Source organism: Bombus huntii, chromosome 1 (genome assembly GCF_024542735.1).
Source record: "Bombus huntii isolate Logan2020A chromosome 1, iyBomHunt1.1, whole genome shotgun sequence".
Taxonomy (NCBI): domain Eukaryota; kingdom Metazoa; phylum Arthropoda; class Insecta; order Hymenoptera; family Apidae; genus Bombus; species Bombus huntii.
Genome location: NC_066238.1, coordinates 3191754 through 3208864, shown reverse-complemented (window position 1 = coordinate 3208864; position 17111 = coordinate 3191754). Strand labels below are relative to the sequence as shown.

The following is a 17111-nucleotide window of genomic DNA, read 5'->3' as shown; positions in this document are numbered from 1 at the left end:
GAGATAAGAATTGAAACAAACTGTGGCGAAGAGGTAAACAAGCTGTTGTGTAATTAACCATCGACAGGAAAAGGCTAAAGGGAAACTAATGTCGTGTGGTTTGTGTGTGGCATTGAATGTGCCGATCAATCACGAATACGGGAATTTCTGTTACAATAAATTACTGCTTTCTCTAGCTCTAAGGCCTAGCTTCCCTTTTCCTTGATTTACAATATGCGTGTTAATGAATATATTGGAGGATAGAATATATAAAAATACGCATAAACGAAAATAAAAATTTATAATACTTGCTACTATATATACTTATCGTAGTCCCTGAATTTCGTTTATTTACTTAATTAAAAAGAATTGTTTTTTGGAAGTAGTTATAGCAGTAGCAAATATTTGTATATAAAATATTACACGCATTAACATTGCTTTATCATACAAGCGCAATGCACGATGAAATATATAACGAAAGAAAGTTACAAACTTTCAATATTTCATAGAAATTCACTTTCATGAGAAACTTCTCTATTGTTAATCGAAATACTATGTTTGAATCGAATTTGAAAAATATTAAGTGTGCTTCAAAGAAACATTAAACGCATGGAACATACGTATCGCCATATGGCTGACCATATACCGACCGTATCTACTTAACCGTGTATCCGTCGAAAGAAGCGAACAGTTTCGGAAAAATCGCATTTACCTGGACACGGTAAAAAGAACGATGGATACACCGATGTAGGAGAAGATAACGCAGACCCAGATCTCTTTGCTCAGCGGATTCAAGAAGCTGAACACACCAGGTTTCTGTTTGATGGGCTTCTTGATCATGATACTAATACCCAGTGACATGAAAGGTTTACTAAAATCGATCACTCGTTCACGTTCAGAAGTGATTGTCATTGGAGCAATGGCAATGTCTGCTTCCTAAAAATATAGTACAACTGTTAATAAAAGAATTTACATTATAAAACAGGAAGATAACAATAAACGATATTACAAAAGATAAAATTTACAACACTTTTCAGTTTTAGAATAAAATACGTCGTCCAAACAATATGCTCGTTATTTGAAGAATTATTAAACAATATAGTATAAAGTATATTAATATAACTATTTAATAATAATAATAATACACTAAATGTTTCATTTTGGAATCATTTTCGTCAAATGCGAATAAACAGCTCTCGCGTTCCCATTTCATTCTTTCGAAGTTCGTCCACCAGATGTAGCTCGAAATACAGCAGACAAGATGAAAGAGCTTGCAAGCTCGTGGCATCTGGTGGAAGAGCCTCGTACTTTCTGCCCAAAGATAAAACAGCTCGTTGAACGTTCGTTTCGTTGGACCTCGATCAATAGTACAATCTTTCGCGTAGTTACACGAAATCCTTTAGTCCGCCCCAATACACCGACATCCAAAGTGTATTATTGTGAAAAACGCATCTAGATCGCGATGAAATGTATTTGTCGACTTCTTTGAAACTTACTTTCCGAATCAGCTCGCCGACCATGCCGTCCCAACCACCGGGAACGTCTGGATTTTCCATTCCGTATTTACCGTCTTTAACTATTCGTAACTCATCTAGAAAAGGGAAATTTAATGTATATATACACGTTGTGAAATTATTGTTAAAGTAATGGTAATTTTTTGAATGTTCGATTTCAATTTAGATGGATAGTGGGCGAGAAAAAGGTTCTTGAACCTCTAAGGGCGGGGTAACTAGGGGCTTCATGTGTAACATCCTCTTTTTTAATTTTATTCCTTTTTCTTCATAAAATTGATATATCAATGATAGTCATATGGACGAGCATTTATAGTTCGATTGGATGAGCTTCGGTTATCGTGTAACAATTGCTAATGACTCGAGAGAATAAATAGGAGGGCAAGACAATAGGAGGGCAATTTAATTTAATTCAGTTTAATTACTTTTTATCTTGTACAGAATACATAAAGATATAAACTTTGAAAACCGTGTAATAGCATGTACATTGAAAATAAAATACTTACACGATATTCCCAATTTCTTAGCTATAAGGTCAGCTAGATCCTTGCAGTAGCCCTCGTAACTATCATTGCCAGTCAATATCTCCCCAGTGTCTGATTTCTTCTTCATTATGTACGGTTCCTCCTGTGTCATTAAAAAATAATGTAAATAAATAAGACAATTTAGTCGATACACGTCTCCATTTATTCAACCAATATTCAATTCAGATATTCAATTTATATCCATTTCATTTACACTCACGCTCAAAAATCTCAGGATAAAATTTCAATATTTGATATAGATTGTCAATTTTAAATTACAAATTGCCAATACTTCAGCATTTTATGCATTAGCTGCGTTTTCTATCGTATGGAGTATTAAATTAAATGGTATTTCATAAAGTTTTTTACAGATCCTTTAACTTTTTACCCTTTTGTAGTAAAAACATAACAATGACATATTTGTGAGTCGCTGGGCTTCAGTCGTGTTAGTAGTATGTTACGCTCTATTCCGATATTTCGTAGACACTTCAAGTCTGGCTTGAGCAAGTGCGATTTTAAACAAAGCACAACGTACTAACAATACGATTGAAACCCAAAGAGTCATTAATAATATGTCATCTGGTCATTGTGAAAATCTAAAATTTAAAAATTGTAAAAATTGTTTTACCGCTTTTAAGCGAAAATATTGCGTGTCCATCGGTTTTTGAGTGTTTAGAAACACTGTAACATAATGTCTTACCACAATAGTAGTGACAATGTAGGTCTTATTCTTCTCAATTTCGGTATGCGGTCGAAGTCGAATGTATTTCGCCGCGATGGCCTGGAATCCAGCCTCGTCTGTCCATTCAGCTACCTTGAAAGGAAAATCGTGAACGGTTAATAGCTTTTCAGCCACGTCGCTATCTCTATGAAGTTCGTACAGCGATGTTCGCGTCCATGTCGGTCGATAGTCACCGATAGTCAACATTGCTGCGTAAAGTCATCGGACCGTAGACTTCGTCAAACAGCAAACAACATAAAACGAGGAATTAAAAGGGATTGGTATTGTCGAGTTTTTCCACGCGACAATTTCGATGTTTTTTTCCCTTTATTTTTTTTTTTTTACGTTGTAAAATTTCGAAACTGTCCGATTACATTTTGGCCTCGGTCTCTGGGGGTGGAGGCACGCGGCTCGTGTTCGTTGGGTGAAAAAAATATTTACTTTGACCATGGCGCTGTTGACCGTCATCTCGACGACGTGGAGGGTGTAATTGTGCCTGCGACCGTCATCGTTGAAGCGGATCTCCCCAGTTAGTCCCTCGATTTCCACCTGAAAGTTAAACACGCGTGAGTGTTAAATTTTGCAACTCTGTTTTTATGGTTTTTAAATACGCAGTAGCACGTGTTTGCGAAGATTACGTTGTCTAAAACCAAATGTAGCCCTTTTTCGATAAGATATATCTTATTTATATTTTATCGATATTTTTAAAAATAATGTTTCGGTTTTTTGTCGATAATATATGATGCGATTAAAATGGAGATACATTGTATTTAGTAACTTGACTATTTTTCAGTCAAGGTGTGGTTTCATATAACCAAGATTTTAGTATGTCATGACCTACTTCTCTTTTATACTTCCATGCTACGAATATTACGATAGCGTATGCTTGTTTTATAATCATCTAGTAAAATTCGAAAATATTTGTTTATCGTTCGTTGCCATTGTTGAGAACATATAAGAATTTTACAGAGGATTGTAGTGGAAGGGCAAAGAAGTTAATAAGCTATCAACAAACACTAAAACGCAACAGAAAGTATCTTTATCTCTGATAGCATAAAAATTTACAAGATGAGATGGAAACAAAATAAATTCAAATTTCTTTATTTTTCTCTCAATACACCATTTGTGAACTTTTTTTGAGCTTTCTAAGCTTCGTTCAAATTAGTCAATTTACGTGCCTCAAACGACTTAAAACCAAGCTACTCAATCGCACTTTATCAGTGTGTATCGGTTATTTACTAAACTTAAAATATCCTTTCACACTTCACGTGAAGCTGAAGTTCTTCGAAATATCTCCATTTCTTAAACTAAATTAACTTTAAAATATATGCTATATTAAGTATTCTTTATCAGATATTTACTTAAATTCATGTTATTTGAATTGAAGCGATTTCGAGTCAAACACAACTTGTCTTGTATAAATACAAACACGACTAACATGTACGACACTTTACGAAAATGAAATTTATTTTTCTGGAATCGTTAATTATACGCTACTGCCATACGCAAATTTTTATCGATGATTAACAATTTGGAAAAATTTCTTTCGCCTAAGAGGAATTTCTTGATCTTGTCAGACGATAAATTGATGAAGAGGAGCAAAGTTGCAGATATAGCGACGCCATTTCCGGTGTAACTGTATACGTACGTATATAGAACGAAGGGAGACGATCTGACGTGGACGTAGGAATGCCGTTAGAGTCAGAATAACCGCCAATTACTGTCAATGGCAGAGAAACGTCGGCAAGGGTCCTTGGTAATTTCGGTTGCCACCGGTATTTCAAATATATTGACTATTTCTGCGTTTCTGTCCGCGCTTCAAGAATTTCCGAATGAATCATTTCGACAGAGCTGCGTAGTCTTGTCATGTTTTTAATGTGAATACCGCGTTCGTTGGAAATATGTGCCAATATTAGATGTACGCGTAGTGAATAAACGATCATGTCGTAAAAGCTGTTCATGAAGAATTCATGAAACATAAATAGATTTTCAGTTTGTGCATTTGGTACCAAAATTGAACGATTACGAAATTCTTGCAGCAGGAGTGATCGGTTTATAAATTGTTCCAACTGCATCTCGGCAAATCATATAATAATTAATCACAACCTGGAAAAAGTTTTGTGTACGCTTCCTATATTTTGTCTGACTTCGTATACGTGAGAAAAGTAGTTAGTTGTGAATGATGAATTATTTCTTTCTTTTTTTTTTTTTTTTTGTAGAACAGATTTCACGATTTAATTTCTAACCGAATAGTTTACATTTTAGACTATTGTATTTTTGTAAACGTTGCATGTCATGTTTGGTACGATGTATGTACTTGTGGATAACAAAGTCAATTTTTAAAAAAAATGTGCGTTTCGTTATTACAAACTGAATTTGCTAGTATTAAGATGTCTGAACGATAGTTTAAAATAAATTCTGTCTGTGTAAATACCATGGCGCACAATGTATAACTTCTATTAAATACTCATTTTACACAAAAATAGGAGATGGGACTTGAAAATCAAAATAGTTGTTTGAACGTATAATTAGTTGAACGAAACATATAATTAGTAATGGAATGTTTATGTTGCAGCTGGCAATGAGTCGTGATTTTATAGTAACTATCTAGTTATTATACTTAGCTGTAAAACCAAAGACAAAGGTTAGATTCGCTATATTACATGATATCTATTTTTAAAACGATTTTTGGGTTTTGCGAAAAAAGAAGTTAGCGTCGACTTACTTTTCTCAGATTCTTGGAAATTTTATCGCCATACTCAAATGGCGTCACCCAGCCCCGACTGTTATTGCAATCCAGTGCCCTGGTGCCGTTGGTAATCTGACTGCCGCCAGGAATCCCTGTTCGCCTCACGTTGCTTCTATCCGGCTTTTTTCTCAGAAACTTGTTGAACGCCTCGACGAGGACGAATACGGCGTCGTACATCAGCGCAGCTTGCGCCTAACGCGAAGAAAATCGTAGAATGAGTGTTGGAGTCGTCAGCGATCATTTTTGTTTTAAGGTCAGAAAAAGGTAACTTGGGGTGTCTAACATTTCACAAATGAAATTCCTTTTTCTAACGTTGTTTCGTCATATGGTTTTGGAAAATAAAATCACCTCTGTATTGTCGAGAGATATTTTATAAAATTTAATATATCTAGTGAGATATGTATAATTTTGTGTGCTAGACTAGATTAGCCGCGTAGTAGTGACACACGTATGTGAATATGAGTGTACGAAAGTACGTGTGTGTTCAGCGTCTCGAAAAACAGATGAATGTAATTGTTCCGTTGACAGTGTGGTATAGAAGATTTTTTTTTATTTGGAAGAATTTTACAATCAATTCACAATCATTGAGAATTATAAGTAAATTATTCTGGTGTGGTACTTTAACTTGAATAATATGTGTTTATCGTATGTTTGATTCTAGTTGAATCTGATGCTTAAATCTAAAGGATAATGTTTTTTTAGCCTGCGGATCTGATCCATCGTGTCAAGTAATTGAGTAATTGAGTGGGTTTTGGCGGTTGTTAATTCTTATGTTATATCTGTTACTGAATTTGGATATTTCTTTGTTAACTGCAGGTATCTTAAGGTCGCGATATATCGTTTCGTTGGTAGCATACCAAGGTGCATCTATTAAGAATTTTAGAGTTTTTGATTGGAATCGTTGAAGAATTTCTATGTTGGAATTACTCGCTGTTCTCCATAGTTGGATCCCGTAGGTCCAAACAGGTTTTAATATGGCTTTGTATAGCATTATTTTACTCTGCACGCTTAAGTTGAAGCGTCTGCCAATGAGCCAGTAGAATTTTTTTAATTTTGATTTAAGTTGTTTGGTCTTGTCTACGATGTGTCGTTTCCATGTCATTCTTCTATCCAGAATCATGCCCAGATATCTGACTGACTCTTTGTTTGGAATTGGAATATTATTTATGGTCACCTGTGGGCAGGTTTGTTTCCGCAGCGTGAAAGTTACATGACTGGGTTTATTTTCATTAATTTTCAAGGGTACAAAGGTTTCAAGATGGTGAGAGAAAGAGAGTGCTGAAACGCGTGCAAATGTATATCGACGAAAATCCCGGAAATCGTTTATTAAATAAATCTGGAACTATTTTAATATGAATTCTAAGTGTAACCTTAGTGTTCCTTTACTTTTATTTCGGCGATTAAGATTCACAATTCTCAACAATATCTTATGTTGGATTACACGGTAAGTTATTTGTGTATATAAATATAATAAATTTGAGAAGGGTATTTTGCGGTTTTAAAGTGATTAAAGTAAGAAAGAAATCATGGTAATTGCAATGACCTTTATAGGGCTGTTTTCTTTTCCAGTTAGAGATACAGTCGCTATAAGTAGCGGTATGAATTATACATGAAGCTTGCTTTTAAACGCGGCACGAGAAGTAAGTATCGTGAATCTAAAGAGAGTTTTCTCACAGAACGTAACCTGATATACATGCAACATCGATATACTAAAAGTTTATCATGTATGCGTTAAAAGCGATATAAAATTCCTTTTTCGTGACTTAAGATTTTCTTAACTGTAATGCTCGCAGTATATCATGAAAAAATCGCTTGTTTCTTAAAACGCTGTTTCTATTTTTCTGCTCTTTATCTCATCAAACTGTACAACGTTAAGAAGTATTAATATAATGGTTTGAATCATGCAAATCGTTTAGAGTCTCTAAAGGACTGTGTGATTATTTCGTGCTGTAATTATAATATATTATAGATATCACATAATTATATTAATATAATCATATAATTTATATACATTTATATTTAGTCAAGGAAAGAACGGCAACACATCCAAACCAACTGGCTGCTTAAGCGAGCAAAACTCTCATAGAAAGAAGGCTAAAAAGGAAACACCTCACTAACCTCACTAAAGAAATAAAATAGTCAAACTCGAAGATGGTATCCCGCTGGGGATATCTGTTATTTATTTAACCATCCACATGTTATTTAGCAATTAAGTTAAGAAAAATTTACCAAATGTCCAGCTGAACAAATCGTGAAATACAAATTGAATAATAAAGAAAAAAAAATGTATATTTAGTCACAGTTCTTTCTAATGGATATACAATAAATACTTTATAATTTCCTTAGGATGTAGGTGGAAAAATGACTCTTAATCAAATCATATTACTTCCTAAAATTTTTTTCCAGTTTGCAAAACGTATTGAAAATTGCTCGAATCCTATAATTATTCCCGCTATTCTATACGCAATCAAACAAATTACCAATTCGTAGTTCCACCTGTCACATCGAGTTCCCCTATCAAAATCCGTTTTATCAAGCGCAAAACCTGGCCAGTTTCAAAACATCCAATCGATCCTCGTCAATGGGCCATTCGTCATTGTTACAGGAGACAAGCAAACGTACCAGACTCGATTTGGCAATCCAAGTCCTCTGTTAATCGTCGTAATAATTGAAATGATCGCGTGGACAGGATTACGGGAGGACGAAGGGAAGTTTCTTCGTGGTCGTTTCCGGACGGCGCGGTTAAGCTGACTCTGGCAACCGAGAAAATCGTTTATAGTTCTCACGGGACGTACGCAGATTCACGAGCACGGGGACACATCGGGCACGTGGCCAAAGTTGGGAAACCGTGGGCAGAAATTGCACGAGGATCGATCAGGATAATCGGTGCGTTGGGTCGCACACAGTCTTTCGAGTTACAGTGGCTCGCGAAAATGTTTGAACATTTACTATAGGAAATTTTTATTTGTATAATATGTACGTAATATCAGCGGTTAAAGATGAAATCAGCAAGTACGCAAAAAATACAAGGAAAGAAGGGCAACACATCCAAACCAGCTGGCCGGTGAAGCGAGCAAAACTCTCATAGAAAGAAGACTAAAAAGAAAACACCCCATTGACCTCACTAAAGAAATAAAATAGTCAAACTTGAAGATGGCATCCCGCTGGAGGTAGCCATCCACGTGTTATCTAGCAATTAAGTTAGAAAAATTTACCAAATGTCCAGGCGGACAAATTGTAAAGTAGAAATTAAATAATAATAATAAAAAAAATATGTACGTCGTACGAAACTTTGGAACTTTATGCGTTCTGTAATGACTCATTGCTAGATTGCGGATTTTTATGCAGATTCATTTTCATATGCACGCGATTAAAGAAGTTGAACATAAATATAAATATTGTACTTTTATTTGTTTATTATTGTACTGTTGTAGATATTTTTTCAGATTTCTTCCAACTTTTACTTTCCAACTTTCCAATATGCTCACGATTGTTTTGTCTAATTAAATTTCGTGTTAATTAAATTTTGAAGTGTTCTGTACAACACACATAGAATATTGATGAAAAGTTTCTCGAAGTGTTTGAGTGCTCTCGCGTACCATTATATTCGGATCTTATGGAACCAAAACTATGGAAGTGCAACGTTACTCAAGATCGTGATAACCACCGATCGTTTTGGTTAGATTATGACTCATTGATAGATCGCAGTAAAATTCTACGATGGACGTGCGAGGGTTGATGTCGGTTTGCGATAACGGTTATGGTCGAATGAAATTCATCGTTACGTTGTGTAACACTATCCCGACATCTTGGAATAATTTGTATAGCAAAGTAATAAGATATTTGAGTCACCCAAGATTAGACGTCTCGAATAATCAAATTCATTATATATTTGTATATGTATATGTATTATGCGATTTCATTAGTTTTTAACATAACAACGAAAACATGAGAAAATATCGTGTACTTCAGGTCTAACAAGGAAAGATACCACAAATGGGAACAACTCTATGGTTGAGTCATTCGAATCAGTGAAAAAGTATAATACAGAAGCTAATAAATTAAATAACAAAATAACTTGCAGAAAGAAAGTAACCTACACACATTGTTGAATTATGACAATTATAAGTGAAGATAGTAACATTGGACGAACATTTCTCCTTTCGACAAGTAGAAATTGTATCCTCCTGAAGAACTATAGTTGTCGAGCTGTCAGTGTAAGTATACGATATACGAATATGTATCTTACTGTTTATCGCTTCGTTAACAACGAGTCTAGTCTGTTTTTAAATGTAGGTTGCTTAAAATTGTATTGCTTTCTTTATTGTTATTTCAATTCGTATGGCTTGCAACCTGCGAGCTTTTTATCTTTAATTTAGGTAAAACAACGCATCCTCTGTTTTCGACACTAAGACCGTGGTACTCTAATGTCTCAGTGCGTATACATAGAGCGAGTAACAGTGATTTTTATTCCGTCAGAAACACGTGGAATCTACAGCTGTTAGATGGATACCGGATCACCAGAAACCGCGTTAAAGTAAACGCAATGTGACAACAAATATGTCGAGTTGCAGAAACGTCGGGTGAAAATCGACCGGAACCGCAAACTTAAAAATTGTTCAGAACCGAATTTGACGAATTACAAGGCAAATTACTTATAAATTACTTCGGTCAAGTATCTTTCTGGCTTAATCGTATTCTACCCTAACATTCTTATGCTATGTTATTGCGAATCGATAGCAATATTGTTGCAAAGGAAAAAAACATATAAGGGCGTGTCTATCGATTTTCGATATTGTATAACATTGGTGAAAGTGCTGAAAATATTTGATAGCCTTGTGTAAATATTGTTGCATGATTTCAATGGACTCGGTAACATACTTCAATAGTGCTAGAAAGGTAAAAATGATTCATAGCTACCATTCCCTGTTATTGTGAATTTTAGATCGTCTACGAAGTTACGTGATATTCGATGTTGTACAATATTCGTACGATATTTCTAAGCGTTCTCTAACGTCTTTTCATGTAATTTAATGTAATTTTCTGTTCAACACTTCAACTTTTCCCTAACTTTATTTGTAGCTTTGTGTAATACTATCCGACGCAATTTTTTTCAAATTACATTAGTTTACATTTTTTTTTTTTTCGATGGAAGATCGCGAAGGAGCCATACAACTCACGTTTTTTCATTTTTTTTTATAGAGAAGAAATCTTTAAATTCAACATGCTGTCAATCAATCCTATATTTATTAAATTCATTTATATTAAATGTGTATTTTTTCACCCTCTTGAATATTTTAAAAATATTGGTTTTCATAATATTAAAAATTCTGTATATTTATTAACTTTTTAATAAAAAAAAGCCTATGCATCTATTACAACCATTTCTTTTTACATTTGAAGTAACTAACAGATCATTTTTACGTTTAACCCTGTCATATTGAAACATTTCGTGTCAACCACCGAATAGTATAACACAAAATAGTAAAATTCACAGAATCAACGAAATTCAATGAAATAGCTAAAGGACAAAAGTTTAAACACGCTTTATACTCTTTCTTTCTGCATCTTGATCTTCCTGCATCTTTTGTTAAGTTTTCTCTATCCAATTTTATTCGATAATTTCTTCAAAATTTGTTGGTTGATGAAAGCAGTATAAATTACCATGTGTAGTGTTCTAGACTTAGCCAACATTAATTTGATTCAGACCTGGGTCCTTTTGTCTGACGAAGAGTCAGGTTACTCGGGTTACGGATCTTCAGTTTGATTTTCTTTTCAGGCGACTCGAAACGTCCCTTTTACGTGCAATCGCGTCCACTTGACCGCGCTAAGTATCCGAAAACAAGTCGGAAACCGGAGTAGACTGGTTCGCTTAGGGTAGAAAATTGGAGTACTTGATGGTACTCGACAGCCCATATGGAACTCGAATAGGCGTCTCCCTCATGGAAAGACGACTACAACCTGACAGGTATTACCGAGAGCGTTCAAGGCTATTGGGGGTACTAGAAACTAGGGATAATACTTGATTTTCAAAGAAAAGGAAAGATCGTTTTACCACAAGAAACGAGACAACTTTTTAAAAATATATGCAATAGAAAAATATACAATTTCGGTACAGAGTCGTCTTTCAAATCTCCAGCCTTTGGTCTTACGAATAAGATTACGATACATCTATCGTCGTTGAACAAGAAACGTTCACCACTTAGACGTCAATTACATAGATGTTCGATATTTTCTAGATGGTGAAATCCATTTGTTTAATTGGGTTTATAAATGTACGAGTTTACGTACAAATTTCCAATTTTTAAATATTAGGTTGTCCGGAAAGTGCCTTTCTTTTACAGACACGTCTTTTACAACAACGCATCTTTATACAAACATGAAACCTAATCTGTCGAACGTTGTGATCTTTAGTTTGATAGAACAAAATGGATCATACGTAATTGGATAAAATAATATAAAACGGAAAATGTTGCGTATCCATTATTTCCTTATACAACGAAAGGAACTAATAACACAGTGCAATGGAAATATGATAGTCCTTAGAAATAAGGATATTCTGGTTTGTATCGTTAACTTTGAGATTGTATGGGCGATACGAAATAGTCGTAAGGAAAGAACGAGTACGATACGTACAGAAATGGATTCACGGCCAGCTCCTTGAGACGTAGCTGGGTCGAGACGATGCCAACCAGCTAGGAAATCTTTGACGTAGGGTCGCGTAGCATCCACGATTCGAAACCCGGTAATGTTGATGGCGCCGTACTCGATCACTTCGCTCTCCCATCGGTCGTCCATTATCTGATTTTACGAAAACAACGTGTTTGCAACATCGTATAAAAGACACAAAGCTCGCAATCAGTCGAGTGTTCCCGCATTTCTACTTGGACGTTCATAGAGATAAAAGGGTTGGTTTTGTATTCGTGTTCGTTTATTTGAAATTACTCGAGCCATCGTGTCAATACAGAATCTATCTGATTGGTGAGATCAAACCACGAATAAAAGTGCGAACGTCATAGTAGTTTTGATTGAACTGTAAAGTCTTTTACGTTGCTGGAAGATTTCTTTTCAAATTGAAAATTATAATTTATATATAAATTATAACGCAAAAGCGAAATATGTATTTTCATTATTATATGATGGTTCGAAATGATCATCGCTTTTATTGCATTATATAATCATAAGGCGAATACTCACCAATCCACTTAATAAATAATGGTACGTTCTTTTCCCAAGTGCAACATCCCTCACGTGGCTCACCACAATATCTTTCGCCATGTCCGTAGGACAATCGAGTATCACGTACTTGTTACTCCATCTGTAAAGAGTTTACATCGTTTATTACGTTTATTATTTAATCTTGCTGTAACGGCTAAATTGAGTTTCCTATTGACTTTGAGTGGTCCTGATGTTACGTTGGTGGTACTTTGAGTAATCTTTAGAAGTTTCAAGGGGAACGATATTAAAGACGCGAGAACTGTCGATAAAATAATTCAAATAATATCTTGGATAAATATTAAAATACTTTAATCTACTTTGATAGAGTGCTACAAATCCGTTAAAATATATGGAAATGTCTTAATGCGATTTAATGAAACGTTACTAATATGTTAACAAAATAAATTACCATTTAAACGAAATACATATTTTGATACCATATCCAAATAATTTTATCGTATCTCGAAAGATTTATTAATATAATCTTCTTACACAATTGTTTAAACATATAAATACCGCATCCAAACGATTTTATTATATTCCGAAGGATTTACTATGCAAATTTTTCAATTTTTAAACGCTATATATATATATTTATTTATTTATTCATAGAATATCCTTCGCGTTTTCATCTCGCTTATAGTATCACATTTAAGCGAGTATTACAATTAAACAAGGAACGTTCATTGTCGTCCCCATTTCGTGAAATATTTCTCGACTTCTCTGGTACGGAACAGGTTCTAACAACCCTGTGGACCCGTAATGAATTTACATAATTCCAGCCGCGTCGTTCCTCCAACGATAAAGTCGCTGTACAACGAGCCGTTTGCCTGCAACGATCCGAAATTGTTACGTTTTGTTTTTGGTAACGGGAACGTTCATTCGATTCGGGCTCATTGTCAGGTTGGTTGTTGATTACCTGGCCCGTGCAAATGCGTGGCCGGTGGTAAATTGCGGCCGAGATACGCGGTGACCGCTCGTACTCGCACAAAAGCGTGATCCGTCAGCCTGTCCGAATGCGGCCAGATTTTACTGCTCGAAAAATAAAGCTATACTAATGCGCCAACGATCGCAGAGAGCCTATTCTTTTTCCCTCTATATCGCAAAAAATTATAAGTATCATAGATTTGCAGAATGTCCACGTGTTATATCTCTTGTGGCGTATTAAATTTTTATTACTGATCAAATTTGTAAATTTGATAGATAAAACGATTTTGACTATTCTTTCATACTTTACTCCATTTCGTAAGCAAACGACCTACATTCATAGAATATTCTCTTATAAATATGTTTCACGATTTACTAAATTTTTATTTTCGACAAATTTGCCAAATAAAATGACTATTTTGAAGGAATTAACGTTCGTGATTTTTATTATGCATAGATTTATATGTTTTCCTCGTTACCTTCGTTTTTAACTGCAATTGAATCTTTCACTGCCCGTAATGACATAAATAGCGCTTTTAGAGTAAAATTGTGAAATAATATGTTATTCAAAGAATAAATCAGCCCCACGAGCAAAGCTACGTTTATTATTCCCAACAATTTTTATTATTACATTTTGCGTTCTATTTCAACGTAAATATTAATTTTCGAGCTTTCGTGTACGCAACCATTCATTCGTTAAATCCCTCAACGGAGCCGAAAAATCAGTTAAAATATCATTCGTTACATTCGATGCTCTATATTTTAACATCGAACTTATCCAATCTCCAAACATATCTAATTTTCAACAAAATTTTATCGAAAATAAAATTCGAAAACTCACCTATTCAATTCTTCCAAGCTGCGCAAAAAGTCGATCGCCTCGGACATATTTTGTATTCTTTTCACTGTTTCTACTTGAAACGATTCGTTGCCTGGTTTCAGGCCCTGGTAGATCTGCTGCAGCCTGAGCAGTCCTGGAACAAGCAAGAGATTTACCGTCAGCAGTGCAAATGTGAAAATTCTCTATGGTCGGTCGTTCGCGCGGTTCGCCACTCGTCATTATGCATTATACTATTCGCGTTTTCCGAAAATTATGCGTGCACGATTGCGCATCACATCGGCCGTAATTCATTGGCAGACACTGTGTTTGGTCTGCGGTGCCCGTCGAGGCCGAAATGTTCCGCGGTGATTGTAGCGGAACCACCTCTAATCTCGTAATCAGATGACGCGATTCGTTTGATGCGTTCATCCGAAAATTTCATCGCCCGGTTTTTCTAATTATCGGTGAGTTGACGAGTGCTAGAACGTTTATCGATACTTTGGATAATTTCTAGTAAGTAGTGCGAGGATTACGGAATTTCTGCAAAACTTACGAGAAATATTTAAGTTGCAACATTAAGTTTAACATTAAAAAAGCTCTATCTGTTCAAGAACCAATTCGTATATCTACATGTCCACCAGTAATGCTTTAAACGATAATATTTTAAAATACGGTTATAAATATTTTTATCTGTGTTTCTTACGTTTAATTTAAAGATGAGAAATAGATTGATCATTTTTCAAATCGATTCTGCCTGAAATATTATACATACTGGGTGGTTGGTAACTGGTGGTATAAGCGGAAAGGGGGTGATTCTACGCGAAAAAAGAAGTCGAAAATATAGAATACAAATTTTTCGTTCGAGGCTTTGTTTTCGAGAAAACCGACTTTGAATTTTCGCTCGGTACGCGTGCGGTACGTTATAACGGATCTCACTGTAGATCATTGTCTCGATGGAAAAATTAAACAAAAATTAAAAAAAAATTTTATTCTATATTCACCCCCTTTCCGCTTGTACCACCAGTTACCAACCACCCTGTATATTGTATGTTTGAGATGGCTATTCATACTATTTTCTTACTAAGTATATGTATTCAGTAAATATTCTGTTACTTCAATATACATTTGCACATTGTTTTACAATTCTACCAATATAAATTTCAATACGTTTTATACATATAATGCACACAATATACGCATAAAAGATTTCTGTAATAACTGTCGAAATACTTTCACTGTATCTTCAACACTGAAAACTCAACCGCTCGCAAGAAATCGCCCTAAATTCCCATTCTTGCAGTATCATAGCATACTACTTCATACTTATCGGACAAATTCCTATTGCAATTCATAGCGGAATCCAGCAGACTCGCCAGAATCCCAGGATCTTTCGAAAATCTTTCGCGGCTGCAATCAAAAGTCCACTCGCATTCATCCGTTCTGTTTCGCGGAAGCAGATATTAAACGGTCTTTCTGTTTGCTGAGGGAATCGCTTTCGGGAAGTGGAACAATCGTTCGCCATGAAAGGATCGAGTGGTTCGTAACCGCGGATACGGGTGAGAGCGTAATGCGAAAGGGATAGAAATTGAAAAATCAGAAATAAAAGAACGGACAACTGGCTGGGGTGAATCGGTGGTGGGAGCAAAAAAGAGGGGCCCGGAAAAGTCAACAGCCGAGAGTCGGCCACGTTTTGCGTTGTCGTCCTGCTTTTTTGCAGCGCGTTGCGTGAAACTGATGGTCGCGTTAACGAGCGCCGTGCACGTGTATGCCCGGTGGCGCGTTATAAAAGAACGGCGCGTTTCAACGAGTAACGTGAACATCGCCGTCCTATGGTGGCTTCTTCCTGTCCCGTTTCTTGCGCCGATAATGTCCGCGTTGAAAATCACGCGGCTCGTTTCTGCGAATCATGCGATCTCGATGCTCACTTCCGCTTCACTTGCGACTATTATCGTTCAACGATAAGCATAGAAATTATGGTTACTCCGTCATAAATCTCAGCGCAACAAATTTGGTAATTTGGCTACTTGAGTTTGGTCGCTGCATTTTTTATGTCCTAGAAACACGTTAAACATTCTGCTTTCTTTTTTAATAGCAGTGTATTGCCCGGAGGGATATTAAACCGATTTCGATGTCAAAAAATGTTGTACACAGGATTATAGACCTTCAGCTGTCATACTTCTCTCTTCAAGCAATGAGTAACTTTAATATTTGCACATTATACGATTTTTAACCTGTTCAACCTGCCAATACTCAATCTTTTGGATATAATAATTTCTTTTTTTTTTACCTACTATTTAATATTTCGCTCCAATTCTAGTAATGGTAAATTATATTATATCTATATCTGCAAAAATTAAAATTGATCTAAGATTGATTCGTTTCCGTCAATTTTTAATTTCGCGATTATAAGAGCTTCTGGCTATAACCTAGTTAACAGGTTACTTCGTCGCATTAAATTTTTATTCGCCCAGAAAATGTCTAATTGCATGCTACATCGTTCGCATTTGCATTGTTACAGAATGTTGTCAACAAAAGTACAAGAATGATACATATAATTGTACAAATAATTCGTAATATTTACTATATTGTTTACTTTAAATGAATGAATGGTCGTATCATTACATTAATATTCGCATACTTTTTGGGAATACAGTCGAGAACA

At 35.3% G+C, this 17111-nt stretch overlaps 1 protein-coding gene across 2 annotated transcripts in view; it reads right to left on the bottom strand.

The window, feature by feature from the left end:
* Positions 1–17111, bottom strand: part of LOC126871665 (glutamate receptor 1) — a 336987-nt gene that overhangs the window by 14475 nt on the left and 305401 nt on the right. For both annotated transcript variants that reach the window (XM_050630705.1, XM_050630714.1), the window contains exons 5-13: positions 14471–14603; positions 12682–12802; positions 12121–12285; positions 5461–5676; positions 3177–3284; positions 2715–2828; positions 1997–2117; positions 1476–1570; positions 692–915 (exon numbers count right to left, since the gene is read on the bottom strand). In XM_050630705.1, the coding sequence (XP_050486662.1) occupies positions 692–915; positions 1476–1570; positions 1997–2117; positions 2715–2828; positions 3177–3284; positions 5461–5676; positions 12121–12285; positions 12682–12802; positions 14471–14603 (1297 nt within the window). The remainder of the gene's footprint in view (positions 1–691; positions 916–1475; positions 1571–1996; positions 2118–2714; positions 2829–3176; positions 3285–5460; positions 5677–12120; positions 12286–12681; positions 12803–14470; positions 14604–17111) is intronic.